The 14639-nt window shown below is 35.4% G+C and overlaps 1 protein-coding gene across 1 annotated transcript in view; it reads right to left on the bottom strand.

Annotated features, from left to right (window-relative positions):
• The window catches only part of SLC3A1 (solute carrier family 3 member 1), a 29412-nt gene extending 21126 nt beyond the window's left edge, over positions 1-8286 (bottom strand). Inside the window, exons 1-3 of the mRNA XM_074286711.1 lie at positions 7793-8286; positions 662-841; positions 374-528 (exon numbers count right to left, since the gene is read on the bottom strand). Of these exons, the coding sequence (XP_074142812.1) occupies positions 374-528; positions 662-841; positions 7793-8213 (756 nt within the window). The 5' untranslated portion in view covers positions 8214-8286. The remainder of the gene's footprint in view (positions 1-373; positions 529-661; positions 842-7792) is intronic.
• Between the last annotated feature and the right edge of the window lie 6353 nt (positions 8287-14639).

Below are 14639 nucleotides of genomic sequence, written 5' to 3'. Positions count from 1 at the left end.
GAAATTGCAAGTGAAATGTATTTCAAGGTATAGAATGCTTCATTAATCTTGACAAGCCTCACCCTTACATTTTATTGTCTCTGTCATTGCCCCTTATGACCTTCAATTTTGCTGGTCTAAATAGCATACATCACAACAACAACAACAACCAAAAAATCCTAGGATGCTATGTGACATTAACTCAGCTTGCATCAAGTCCTGTTATCTTATGAAGGTTTTCTCCTATTTTGAAAAATCTAACTGCATTAAATTCTATATATTTGCTACCAAAAAAAAGCTATAAGCTATCAGGTTCACAATAGCTTAGTTACTTAAGCAAACAGAAAAGCCTATTTGCTTCATTCACAAAAAGGGAGGAGAGTAAAACACTTACCCAATTATTGGGTGGTTTGATGCTGTCACCTTCTCGTGTACAATTATGCCAGATGTAATAATCTGTATATTTTCCCGTTCGATTCCGACTCAATTGAAACCAAATATGATTATCACTTGTGTGATTTGGTATAAAATCCAATATTAGCTTCAAACCTTATAAATAATGAGTGAAAATATGTGTTAGAAGATATATATTATGAAAAACTAATATATACAATTCAAGAAAAGTATAGAATCAAAAGATTTAAAACACTTAAAACTACTCTTTTCCTGCCTTCTCTGTTACCTTTGTCATGTATAGCTGCAACAAGATTCTCAAATTCTCTCATTGTTCCAAAAATAGGATCAATTTCTCGGAAGTCTTCAACAGCATATCGGAAATCTTTAATGGATGATTTATAAAAAGAAGTAATCCACACATTCTTTATGTTTAAATTTATGATATGGTCAAGTTTCTCTTCTATACCTGAATGGAAGAAAATGGGGAAAAATGGAAATACAAGAAACATTAGGTCAGTTGTTTTTAAATAACAGCATGGCTTATGACATCTTCAAAAAGAAGATTTTTAAAAGTTTAAATTACTCATTAACAATAACATATTTGTTGATAGAAACATTTGAAATTTCACTCATTTCATTGCATTTTAAATATCAAGCTTAATTTGTTTTATCCTAATAATAAGTTGATCCTTAAAACAGAAATTCACATTCCCAAATATTAAAGCCCTCTTCAATGGGAAGGTTGAGATCAAGAAAAACAAGTGACTTGTTAATGCTCAAGGAATGATTTGGTGGTTGAACTGATGGAATTTTCATCACATGTCTTGGAATGGCCACTCTTACTTGTTCAGTGAAATTATAATGTATTTCAAAAGAAGAATAAAATATTGTTCTTTTTATTCCTTTTACTGATTATGTATCAGCCATCAGAACAACATTCACATGGGGATTGAATTTATATGTCTATCTGCAAGGCTGTTTTATAACTAACCTGTCACATGTCCCTTTTACACTAGCAACATAGTGTCAATATAATCTAACAAAGAGAGTGCTAGACTTGGCAAAACTACCACCAACAAAAAGAAGAAAAAAAAAGTTGAAATGAAGTGAACATAGTCCTCAGAGATTGTGGGATTATGGGTAAGATCACAGGACTATAGATACAGGGCTAGAAGGCAACCTCCTCATTTTTGAGATGAGTAGACACAAAGAGTCTAAACACTATGTCTCACCTTTGATCTGTAGTCTAAATCTAGACTCAAATACTTGATCTCTTTATCTAAATCTGTAAAGTCTTTCTCAGTAATCATCTCTAAGCCAGTTGCCCCCCCCCCCCTGATGTCCCAGTTTCCCATTCTGAGGACTATGGAACTACATATGATTATTGAAAGGATGAGTGGAGAAATAGGATAACCCTACAACATGAGAAGTCTTTTTTTTTTTTTAAGTAAAGAAAATGAAAGAAAATATTTGATGATGATGATAACCACAGAATATACTTTAAGAATATTGACATAATATTCTAAGAATGAAAATCAATATTTTGAGAGTATTTGCAGATGCTACTAAACTGATGCCCTAATGACTAGAAAGCAATCAGAGAAAAGCTCAATCAGTTTATGAAGGAGGGAGCCTCCTGAAAGTGCCTAAGATAAAACAAAGCTTGCCCAGGGTCGCACACCTGGTTAATGACAAAACCAAGTCTAGAACAAAGATGTCCCGACTCATTCATTGTTCTTTTTTACCATAATATGCTGTTAGAAATAACACAAATGACCTTGTCGAATTTTTTTTCCAGCACTGAATATAAGATAGATTGTAAAGAATGTAGCTTGTTTGGTTTTAAGGGGACTTTTTGTTCGGTTGAATTCTGTGCTTCTCACTTTTGTTTGACTACTTAATAATTCAACAAATATATCTATTGGGTGCCTCTTCTTTTATGCAGTAGGCTAAATGCTATGGAAAATACAATGTCTCATAAAATACAGTCACAACCTTCTAAACACTTCTTTAATAAGGACTTTGTCATACTCAGATAACAACAACACAAAGAAAAGTGGAGGATACAAGGAAAAGAGGACTCTATTTGAAGACTTGGATTCAAAGCCTTCCTCTAGCATTTACCCATCACCTCCCCCATTAGAATGACAGCTCTGTGATAGCAAAGGCTGTTTTCCCTTTTTGTATCTGTAACACTTAATAGGTGCTTCATTAGTTAGTTAATTCATACTTCAAGTTGTTGGGTAAGTCACTTAATCTCTCTGAGACTGGTAAAATAAAGAGTTGGGCCACATGACCTCTGAGGTCTCCTTCAGCCCAGATCTGGGATCCTGAGATACAAAATCCTGAGGGAGGAATTAAGTGCAGGGAGAATGATCATCTCTCAAAGGAGATTTGGAGAGTGAAGAAACGCCATGAAGTGGAGGGAATCCAGTATAAATGGAAGCTTTTTGTTTGGGGGAAAACTTTGGTACTCTATTCTATTTAAAATTTGCAGAATGCTATGCACACAACACACACACAACAAATACAATCAGTTCTGCTCTAACCAGACATATCTGTTTTTAAAAATAAAAACTGTGTAATAAAATAATAGCACTTATAGAAAAAGATGAGGTTAGGAGTACAACACTTTAAAAATATTATCAGTGATACACACACAAAAAGATAACCTAATCAAAATAAAAGCGCAGTTTTATACACAGTAAATGATTAAGAAATATATAAGTGCCACAATAAATAGTGGCTAGCATCCTGATAGCTATTTTGAGGCTGCTTCTCAGCCTGCATACTCCCAAGGGCTGGCCTTCCTGGGGACCCCAGTTCCTACTATACCAGAAAATATATGAGAAATAAATATGGGGCTTGAACTTTTGCTTGAAGTTTGCTTGTGTGCTGTTCTTGTGGATAGAACGGAGCATAATTCATATTAGAGCAAATTGTTCCCTGATGTTATCAATGGTGTTGGAACAAATAATGGGTTTTCAAAACTAATATTAGAGCAGAATTGACTAAATTGTTTGAACTAACCTTTGAGGCAAGGTCAGGGTTCCCAAAAGTTTTACACACACACACACACACACACACACACACACACACACACACACACACAGTGTTTTGTATAATGTGAGCTCAACGCAAACTCTTTCTGGAACAACACATTTTTATTTTTATCTGAAGAGACTCAGAATCATCCTTAACTCAATCGTCATTCCTTTGCTCTAAGACTCCCATTGCTGACCTTAGCCTTATTAAAGAGGAAAGTGTTTAAAAAGATCAAGATCTTTTGAACTCAAGATGTTCATATCCAATTGCTTGCTAGGTTATTTCAATCCTGCCTCCAGAGCATGTCTCCCCTCTGACTCTTTTCCTTTACCCATCCTAGGGTCAATCATTCATTAACTCTTGCCCAGACAACTAAAAGAGCTGAATCCCTCACTCATTCAAGGTTTCTTTATTCCTCCAAACCAGCCCACATCCAGTTCCCAAAGAGAGATTCCTAAAGGCTTGACCAAGTCATTGTCCCGCTCAAGAAGTTTCGGTTGTTCCCCACGGCCAAAAACTTAGACCTCCTCTCTTCTGCCCTCTCCCCCTTCCCCTCACTCTGCATGGTAGCCACTTGGGCTGTTTGCCATCCTCCCCCATGACATTCCATCTCTTTTCTCAGGGTTCTGTATAAGCCATCCCCATGACCAGAAGGCGCTCCTTGCTCCCCTTGGGTCCCTCATCTCAATTTCTACGTCCAGGGGCCTTTTCTATATCTCCCCTCATCCCCATCCTGCCCCCTCCCACACCTGCTGTTTTCTTTGTATATAACTGATAACTGTTTCTAGGGGCATGGGATAGCTTCACCTATGGATAGTGAACTCCACAAGGTAAGACTGGTTGGTCCATTTTTGTCACATATCCCCACAGCTAAGCCCAAAGTATGCACCTGAGTAAATGCTTCTTGAGTGGAAGTCTTCCACATTCCTGACCTCAGCCTTCCATCCTGTAAGCGCCCTTTGCATGGACTGTCCTCCATACTTGGAATGGACTCCCTCCTCTCCTCTGTCCCTTGCATGTTTAGCTTCCTCAAAGTCTCTATTTCTCTGCCAGAAGCTTCTCCTGATCCCTCTAGTGCTTACTAGTCTTTTTTCCTCCAACTAACATGAGAAGAGTTGTAGAGAGGGCACTGGGCCAAGTCAGGAAAACGTGAGTTCAAGACTAGCCGCAGACACTGACTAAATGTGTGATCTTGGACTTCAATTTCTGTCTGCCTCAGTTTCCTCATCTGTAAAATCGGGCAATAATAGCACCTATCTCCTTAGGCTGTTGTGAGGATAAAATAAGATAATATTTGTGAAACACTATAAATGCTCACTATTAGTTATAGCTCTGAATCCTGAAGGCTTTTAATTGACATTCATCGGATGCCTTCTCTCCTATGTGAACCACAACTACATATAATGCAAGGTCTTTATACTGGGCACATAGTGATAGGAGCTTTTAAAATGTTTACTGGAATGAATTGGACTCTAATTCTCTTTATTAAAAAGGGATAATAATCTTTGAACCTTCCATATTTCACAGAAATGTCAGAATTAAGGGGTAAATGAATGAGAAACCCATTGTGATTAAACAATTTTAAATGTAATTAAATATGAAAAGATATGCTATAGCCATTATTCATTGGATATCAAGCAGACCACAAAGGAAGGAAGACTTGGGGTCTTCTGTCTCAGGATATGTGATCCTGCCCAAGGGACTTAAACTTCTCAGTGCCCCAGGCAATTGCTCAAGGGGAAGAAGAGGGAATTAAGCATTTGTTAGGTGCTTACTGTGCAACAGGTTTAATTCTCACAGCAACCCTGAAAGGTAGGAGCTATTATTAACCTATTTTACAATTGAGAAAACTGAAGTAAACGAAGCTAAAGACAGACTAAGATTTGAGGAGGGTAATAGGGCTAGTAGGTATCTGAGAACTGAACTCAAGTCCATAGAGTTTTCATACCTGGAGTTCTGTACAAGAATGAAATCATATTTCTGGAACAAAACAAGCATTGCCCTCTCCACACTCCTTCTCATCCCTGCCCCAAATCTTACTGCCCCCCTCCCCTCCTACCCAATCATATGCCTGCTTTTAAAAGAAATCACAGAATATTTTTGCTAGTTCATTCACTCAATCCTATACCAAAAAAAAAAAAAAAACAACTTAGATTCTGCCTGTTGTTGTATCTGAAGCCATTCGATAAATTCTTTGGGAAGAGAAGCTTCTTTCACCTTTCCAGGAATCTAACTCCAAAATATACTACACAGGGTGGCAACAAACATGTGTGTAGTACATATTACAGAATACATATTATAGCATACAGAATACAGTTTCTGCCACAAAAAGCAGCCCCCCCAAAAAATTTTAGAGTCCTTTATTGAATCATTCCATTCATGAAATGACATCCCTGATATGTTGATGTTCAGAAATCCCTTCCTGAGGACTTGAGGGCTGGTGCTCTATCCACTGAGCCACCTAGCTTCCCCTCCAGAGACTTTTCTTAAGATGTCTTTGTCCCTGCTGGTTCTTGTTTTGGAGCTCTATTTTGTTATGGTCTTTGGACAAATCAATAAAAGACCTGATGTTCTTCAACTCCAACATATGTAATTATGTAAGAATGACATAAAGCAGCTTTGGTTTTACTATTTAAAGATCATACTTTTTCTAAATAAAACTAATACTTTTTTTTCAGCCTGGCAAGAACAATCCCTCCCCCCATTTCTTTCATATTTCTTAGATGTAAGATAAGTCACTGTTAATGAATTTCTAAAGGTGTGGTTTATGTAGCCTTCCTCATAAACCCTATCAGCAAGAGTTCCAGCAGCCTTTGGCCTAGGTGGACTTCAGGGAAGGTAGGGTACTTACAGGACTTAGGATATTAAACATCTAAGATTCAAAAGGACCTTAGAAACCATCCTTTCCTTATTGTACAAAAAAGGAAATTGAGGCATAAAGGCGTAAGGCACCTTAATAAGGTCATAGATTGTAAGGAGAGGAGGTCTCTTGTAATGCTGGCGAAACTGAGCAAGACAGAGATCAGAGAGTATTCAATACAGAATTTATTAAATGGAGAGATTTACTGGGACCAATGGATCCATGGTTGGTCCCAGAGCTAAAGGAGAGACTTTCGTATCAAAGAATCCAGCACTGAATATCGGATACAGGATTTTAAAAAAGTTAACAAGAATAATAATATGTTGGGGGAGGTACCTGGATGGGAATGAGCTAATGGGGGGAGGCACCTAGGATAACAAGATGGAGGGAGGTATTGGAGAGGCTCCTGATATTCTAATGATATCTAAAATGGACCTTTATCCCATTAAACATTAAGAGGGAATAAGTAGCCTAAGGTCTAAGATATAAGACCTTTATCTTATCAAATATTAAGATGGAATGGTTATAGGGGCAGCTAGGTGGATAGAGCACCAGCCTTCAGACACTTAACACTTCCTAGCTGTGTGACCCTGGGCAAGTCACTTAACCCCAGCCTCAGGGGGAAAAAAAAAAAGAAAGAAAAGAAAGATGGAATGGTTATGACCTGAGGCAGAGTAACTGAATAGGACAATTAGGAAAACTGAGTCAGGACATTAAAAGAGAACTATGGCTCAATACTTGTATCCACATCCAGGACCAGCCTGCATTTATGCCCTTTATTTTCCCCAACTGTCTACTTCACTTAAAACTGGTGATATTAAAGTTACAAACTCAACATTAACAGTTGATAATTTTCTGATTATATCAATCCTTTTCAGAATATAAATAAAAAACTAGGAAGTTTTAGCTTACTTGTGCTGATTAGTGTTTTATTGAAGGAAATCTGTGGAGGGAGTGGATAGATAGAATTAGTAAGCCAGGGGCAAGCATGTCATATATTTGAATAACCTAGTAGAAGATTATTGTATAAAAGGGATTACATATATATATGATATAAGAAGTTATGAGATACCAAATTAAATCAGTTACAAGGAATGGTAACATCTGTCAATTCTCATGAAATACTTTAAAAAAATAGCTTTTTATTTTAAAAGTATATGCAAAGATAGTTTTCAACATTCACCCTTGCAGAACCTTGTATTCCAAATTTTTCTCCTTCCCTTCTCCACCCTCACCCCGGACAGCAAGTAATCTAATATATGCTAAACATCGTGGTATACTTCTAAGCATTCTTTTACCTGTCTTTGACTCAAAGGTTTCAAAGGGTCTCCATCAATTTTTTTTCATTAATCAAATACTATCTTTTTAAATAGACAAATTTACTTAACAATATTTTTTCATCATATGAAGAATCTTGACCATCCTAGAAGGCATAGCATAATGAATTTCCAGAGAATTAAAGAAAACAATAACCCAAATCACATCTTTCCTTTCTTCATTATGGGCACTAACCTTTCAGATCACCATTGCCATCCTGATTGCTGTCCTTAAAAGAACGAGGGTAGATCTGGTATATAGGACTGATTTGCCACCAGTCAAGACACTTTGGAGACAGGATAATAATTGCAATGGTTGCACTTATGAGCACAAGAACAGATGCAATGATGAGCCAGAAGAGGATCTCTCGGGTGACTCTGTACCTCGCTTGGCTCGAGTACAGAAGCAGGACTTCTTTGGGCATCCCTGCATAGGGCTTGATTGTTGTAAGGTCCAGCTCTTGGAAAGGGATGTCAACATTACTTGTCTTCAGTAGATCTGCCTGGTTGCTGTCAATTTCCCGTTCTATGACTGGCTCATTTTGTACAAATCCATTGTTAGTGCAACCCTTCATATTCATTCTGAGAGAGTCTTTCTTACTTTCTTCTTTGGCCATTTTCTGCTGCTTTTCCTTCCAGTGAGTTTTCTTGCAGTAAACAAAGCTGAAAAAAATCTTGCTTACTGAAATGCTTGGTGGTGCAATTAGCTTGATAAGGTTTATAAATAAACCTGGCTGGTCAAAGTTCAACCAGGGAAGAAAGGGTAAAGGTAAAGAGGATTTAAAAAAAAAAAAAAGAAAAGAATTTACTTTCCAAAGACAGAAAGAAACCTAAAACATTAAGTTTTAAGGAAGAGACAGAGATAAATACACCAAAGATGTGCTATTTTGTCCATTTTGTTACATATTATATATTTATATTGTATTTATATGCATGGGTAAATATATGTATACATGTATTATGTATATATGTATGTATGTATGTTCATAACTTCTCCCGCCTATGCCTATGCAGTATGAATTGCTTCCTACTTTCCAGGAAAGCATTATTTTGTAAATAGCTTTTAACGTTTACACTAAAGAGTTATTTAATCATTGGTAAGTAGAAAATGGATATCTAAATTAAATATTTAAAATGGTATGTTTTCCTTGCAAATAATAATTTATGGTTTATGTCATTTATTTAAAAATCATTAACAAAGCATGAATTATTCACTTTGATAATAGTAAACTTTTTCTTTAAAAAAAAAAAGGATAAAATTAGAAGTAGAAACAATAAAATAACCAATTAACCAATTTTTATCTCATTTGCTCCACTGACTTTGTAATGTGGGAGAAACTGAGCAAGACAGAGATTAGAGAGTATTCAATACAGAATTTATTAAATGGAGAGATTCACTGGGACCAATGGATCCATAGTTGGTCCCAGGGCTGAAAGAGACTATCTTCTCAAAGAATCCAGCCCTGACTATCTGATACAGCATTCTTTTATGGATAACTAGAACAATGACATAATGAGAGGTACTGGAGAGGCTCAGGACGTTCTAAAATGGATAAAGACCTTTATCCCATTAAATATTAAGAGGGAATAAGAATAGCCTAAGGTCTAAGATATAAGACCTTTATCCGATCAGACCTTAAGAGGGAATGGTTATAACCTGAGGCAGAGTAACGGAATAGGACAATTAGGGAAATTGGGTCTGGACATTAAAAGAGAACTGTGGCTCAACAACTTTAAATACATAATAATTTTCAAATGGAGGATATTTATTGAAATTAGTCATTATTATGTCATTATGTGCATGTATTATATGAATGTGGTTATTTTGTGGGGGATTATGCACAAAATATTTCTTTTTTGTCTCTTTCTTTTTATTCTTCCTTCCCTTCCTCTTTCTTTCTCTTTTTCCCTTTCCCCCCATTCCTCTCCTTGCTATTCTCCTTTCTTCTCTCTGCTCCATCATTCTGACAAGCTGTCTCCCCTCCACTTTAGATTCAAACTGAAATCCCAATTCTGCTTCCTTTAGGAACACTTTGTTCTCTCTTACAACCTAGGACTGTTAAAAAAAAAAAAAAAAAAAGTATTCTTTGAATCCCTTCACAATTTCCTCTTCTGTGTTCTTATACTTGTAAAAGAAAGAGTATTCACTTGACTGTGGCAGAACTACAGACATCATAGACTTGAAGAGAAGCTACCACACAATTTTCTCTAGTCTCAATATTGTTGGAAAATGAGGCAGGAATATATCATGGTGATAGAGCCCAAGAATCAGGAAGATCTGAATTCAGAACTAGACTCAGACACTTAATGGTTATATGGCAAAGTATGCAAGCCTAACCTCTCAGCCTTCTTTTCCTCATCTTTAAAGGGGGTTGTACTGACCTTCCAGTATCATTGTGAGAACAAAATTAGATAACATTTGAAAAGTGCTTTGCAAACTTTAAAATGAGAGGTAAATGCTTTTATCATTATTTTCAGTTTTGTTTCTTTGAACTTTTTATGGATGTTTATTCCTCAAGCTTAAGTACCTAGTTAAAACATTTGCATCCAAATATCAACTCTTTATTTGTTGGCTTTCTAATTTCTTATAACCAAGTTCAGTTCATTAATCCCATTTTTTTCTATTTTGTTAATTTATGTTTTTACAAATATTATATTTTCCTCTGAAGATTGCTTTAGGTGCATCCCAGAATATAGGTATGTTGTTTCATCATTACCATCTTCTTTTACAAAGTTAGTACTTCCATGATTTGTTCTTTGACCCACTCTTTAATTAACATTTCATTGAATATCCATTTGGGTCTTTGTTTTTTGTTTGTGGTCCCTGAATATTATTTTATTGCATTATGATCTATAAAAAAATGTATTAACTGGGGCAACTAAATGGCACAGTGAGTAGAGTACCAGCCTTGGAGTCAGAAGAGTTTGAGTTCAAATCTATCTTCAGACACTTAACAATTGCTCCCCTGGGTAAGTCATTTAACCCCACTGCCTCAACAATAACAAAAAAAAGTATTAATTATTGTTTTTTTCTTTTTTTGTTGTTGTTTTTTAATTTGTTTGCAAGATCTCTTTGCTCTAAAAGCTGGTAAATTTTTATAAAAGATTCCATATACTACTGAGAAATAGGTGTGTATATATATATATATGCATTGCAGTAACATTTATTTATTTATTGTTTTTGCTTGGGCAATTAGGGTTAAGTGACTTGCCCAGGGTCACACAGCCAGAAACTGTTAAGCATCTGAAACCAGATTTGAACTCATCTTCCAGACTTTAAAGCTGGTTCTCTATCCACTGTGCCACCTAGCTGCCCCATCTGTTTTTTTTTTTCTTATGAGATGTTTCACATTCTATTCTTTTTTTTTCTCATTCTTTATATTGTTTTGTTATTTCCTGGTCTATTGTAATTTCACTGATTTCCCCTCAAAAATTCTAATTTTTTTTTTTCCTGAGGCTGGGGTTAAGTGACTTGCCCAGGGTCACACAGCTAGGAAGTGTTAAGTGTCTGAGAGCAGATTTGAACTCGGGTCCTCCTGATTTCAGGGCTGGTGCTCTATCCACTGCGCCACCTCGCTGCTCCCCCTTTATGAATTTTAATGCCAGAGCATATACATATACAAAAGCTGATATTAAAAGTAATACAGCTTTTTTTCTTTGGTTCCTTTCAGCATAAAGCCTGTAAAGCATTGGGTCTGCTAGTGTAATCTCACTGCTGGTAGTATGGGAGTGGGAGAGAGATGCTGAGAAAACTCTGGGTAGACATCAGTTCATGTTTTGTTTTTTTTGTTTTTTTAAACCTTCTTTTGGATTTTAGATTCCTAGACCATAGAAACAGCCAAAATTATTTTATATTTGCTCCATAATTTCTCTGTTGGGGAGATTTGAGAGATTTGGGGACCAGGGAAAGGACCTCCTTTTCACCTAATACTTTGATAATCCCACTCAATTTCCTATCCTTTGGATCAACTGTTCTACACCCAGAGCCATCACCATTCAAAAGTCAATTTATTTAATTTCTCCATTTATCTCTTCAATCTTCCTGCCTTCTTTTGCCAACTACCTTCTTTTCCTTTCTGAGTTTCTCTTAAGGATATACTTACTCCCTGATCTACTTGAGCTTCTTTATTTTTTTAATCACTCTTTTAATTCTTAGTACTTAAGTCTTTCAAAGTTCATTGTTTTTCATTCCTTTCATCAATTATTACAGTTAATTAAAAAAAAAAGAAATATACTCAATTATATTCATGTATCATGATTGAGCACCCATTCCCCAAATAATGAGTACTATCTCCCAGTTCTTTACTATAACAAAGAGAGATGTGTATACATATTTTGTACATATGGATCCTTTTCTTTTTTCTTTCTTCTCTTCGGAGTATATGCATATTAGCAATATCACTGAGTCAAATACTATGCACACCTTAATAACTATGGGGATTAAGTTCCAAATGATTTTTATAAATGTTATACAAATTTGCAACTAGAGTGCATTATCAGTCCTTACATTTGTTATTTTCATTTTTTTGTCATCTTTATTAATCTGATAGGCATAAAACAGAACATCTAAATTGCCTTAATTGACATTTCCCTAATAATTAGTGATTTTGATGGCTTGAATTCCTTCCCTACTACTTTTGTTATTCCTATTCATATCCTTTGACCATTTTTTCTTTTAGGAATGGGTCATTTTTAAAAATTGAATCAATTTTTAATATGCATTAGGCAAAAAAATTTATCAGAAAAAAAAAATATATATTTTTTTTCCTGAGGCAATTGGGATTAAATGACTTGTCCAGGGTCACACAGCTAGGAAGTGTTAAATGTCTGAGGGCAAATTTGAACTCAGGTCCTCCTGACTTTTGGCTGGTGCTCTATCCACTGTGCCACCTAATTCCCCCTGAAAAAATATTCTGTTAAGATTCCCACTTCCAGTTAATAATTCCCTCCTAATTTGTACCATACTGATTTTATTTGTGCAGATTTTTCTTTTTTTTTTAATTTAGAATTTTTTTCCACAGTATATATGCATGAGTAATTTTTTTTAAATAATATTATCCCTTGTATTCATTCCTCCAAATTATCCCCCCCCTCCACTCCCTCCCCCGATGACAGGCAATCCCATACATTTTACATATGTTACAATATAACCTAGATACAATATATGTGTGTAAATACCATTTTCTTGTTGCACATTAAGTATTAGATTCTGAAGGTATAAGTAACCTGGGTAGATAGACAGTAGTGCTAACAATTTACATTCACTTCCCAGTGTCTCTTCTCTGGGTGTAGTTATTTCTGTCCATCATTGATCAACTGGAAGTGAGTTGGATCTTCTTTATGTTGAAGATTTCCACTTCCATCAGAATACATCCTCATACAGTATTGTTGTTGAAGTGTACAGTGATCTTCTGGTTCTGCTCATTTCACTCAGCAACAGTTGATTTAAGTCTCTCCAAGCCTCTCTGTATTCCTCCTGTTGGTCATTTCTTACAGAACAATAATATTCCATAACCTTCATATACTATAATTTACCCAACCATTCTCCAATTGTTGGGCATTCATTCAACTTCCAGTTTCTAGCTACAACAAAAAGAGCTGCCACAAACATTTTGGCACATACAGGTCCCTTTCCGCTCTTTAGTATTTCTTTGGGATATAATCCCAATAGCAGCAATGCTGGGTATACACAGTTTGATAACTTTTTGGGCATAGTTCCAAATTGCTCTCCAGAATGGCTGGATTCTTTCACAACTCCACCAGCAATGTATCAGTGTCCCAGTTTTCCCACATCCCCTCCAACATTCATCATTATTTGTTCCTGTCATCTTCGCCAATCTGACAGGTGTGTAGTGATATCTCAGAGTTGTCTTAATTTTGTGCAGATTTTTCAATACTGTATAATCAAAATTGTCTATTTTACATTCTATCATCCTTTGCCTAATTTGGTTCCAAATTCTTCTAGTGAAAGGTATTTCTTTCCTTGCATCTCTAATAGGTTTTCTTTCTTTTTTTTTTTTTTTTTTTTTTTTTTCTTGAGGCAATTGGGGTTAAGTAATTTGCCTAAAGTCATACAGCTAGTAAGTGTTAAGAGTTTGAGGCTGCAATTGAACTCAGGTCCTCTGGACTCAGGAGCCAATGTTCTATCCATTGCACCATTTAGCTATCCCACTAATTAGTTTGTGATATGACCTTTTACATCAAAGTAAGGTAACCATTGAAATTTATCTTGATATATATCAGTGTAAGGGCTAGTCTAGTGCTAATTTATCCCAAACTGCTTTCCACTTTCCCCAGATATTTTTGCTGGATAATAAAAGTCTTTCCCTTTTTAATTGAGGTCTTTGGATTTATTGAACCATGGGCTACTTACCTGGATTGTTTGTTTTTATATGAACAAATGAGATATTTGTAAAGTATAACATAACAAGCATTTAATAAATGCCTGTCCCTTTCTCTCTTCTCTGCATACTGGTATCTAACCTGCTCCACTGATTGACTTCTCTATTTTTAAAATCATTACCAAATTGTTTTTATGATTAGTTTTATAGCATACTTTGCAGTCTGGTACTAGTAAATTCTTTCTCACACACACACACTTAAAAAAAATGATTCTCTTGAAATTCTTGGTCTTTTTGTTCTTCAGATAACTTTTAGTGTGATTTTTTTTCTAGGTCTCTAAAGAAATCATTTGGGATGATTGATTAGTATAATACTGAATATATGCATCAATTTAAGTAGCATTATCTTTTTTTTTTTTTTTAGAATTTCTGTTTTTATTACATTGGTGTGACCCAGTCCTGAATCATCAATATTCTTTTTTTTCTAAAACTTTTTATTTTCAAAACATATGCATGGATAATTTGGATAATTTGACAATATTGACTGTTGTATAGCCTTGTATTTCAGATTTTCTTCTCCCCATCCCTTCCCCTAGATGGCAAGCAATTCAATATATGTTAAATATGTCAAAATATATGTTAAATCCAATATGTATAATCATATTTATACAATTCTTTTGCTACACAAGAGAAATCAGATCA

This window comes from Sminthopsis crassicaudata, chromosome 2 (assembly GCF_048593235.1).
Source record: "Sminthopsis crassicaudata isolate SCR6 chromosome 2, ASM4859323v1, whole genome shotgun sequence".
In the NCBI taxonomy this organism is placed as follows: domain Eukaryota; kingdom Metazoa; phylum Chordata; class Mammalia; order Dasyuromorphia; family Dasyuridae; genus Sminthopsis; species Sminthopsis crassicaudata.
This window is presented reverse-complemented; position numbering and strand designations above follow the sequence as displayed.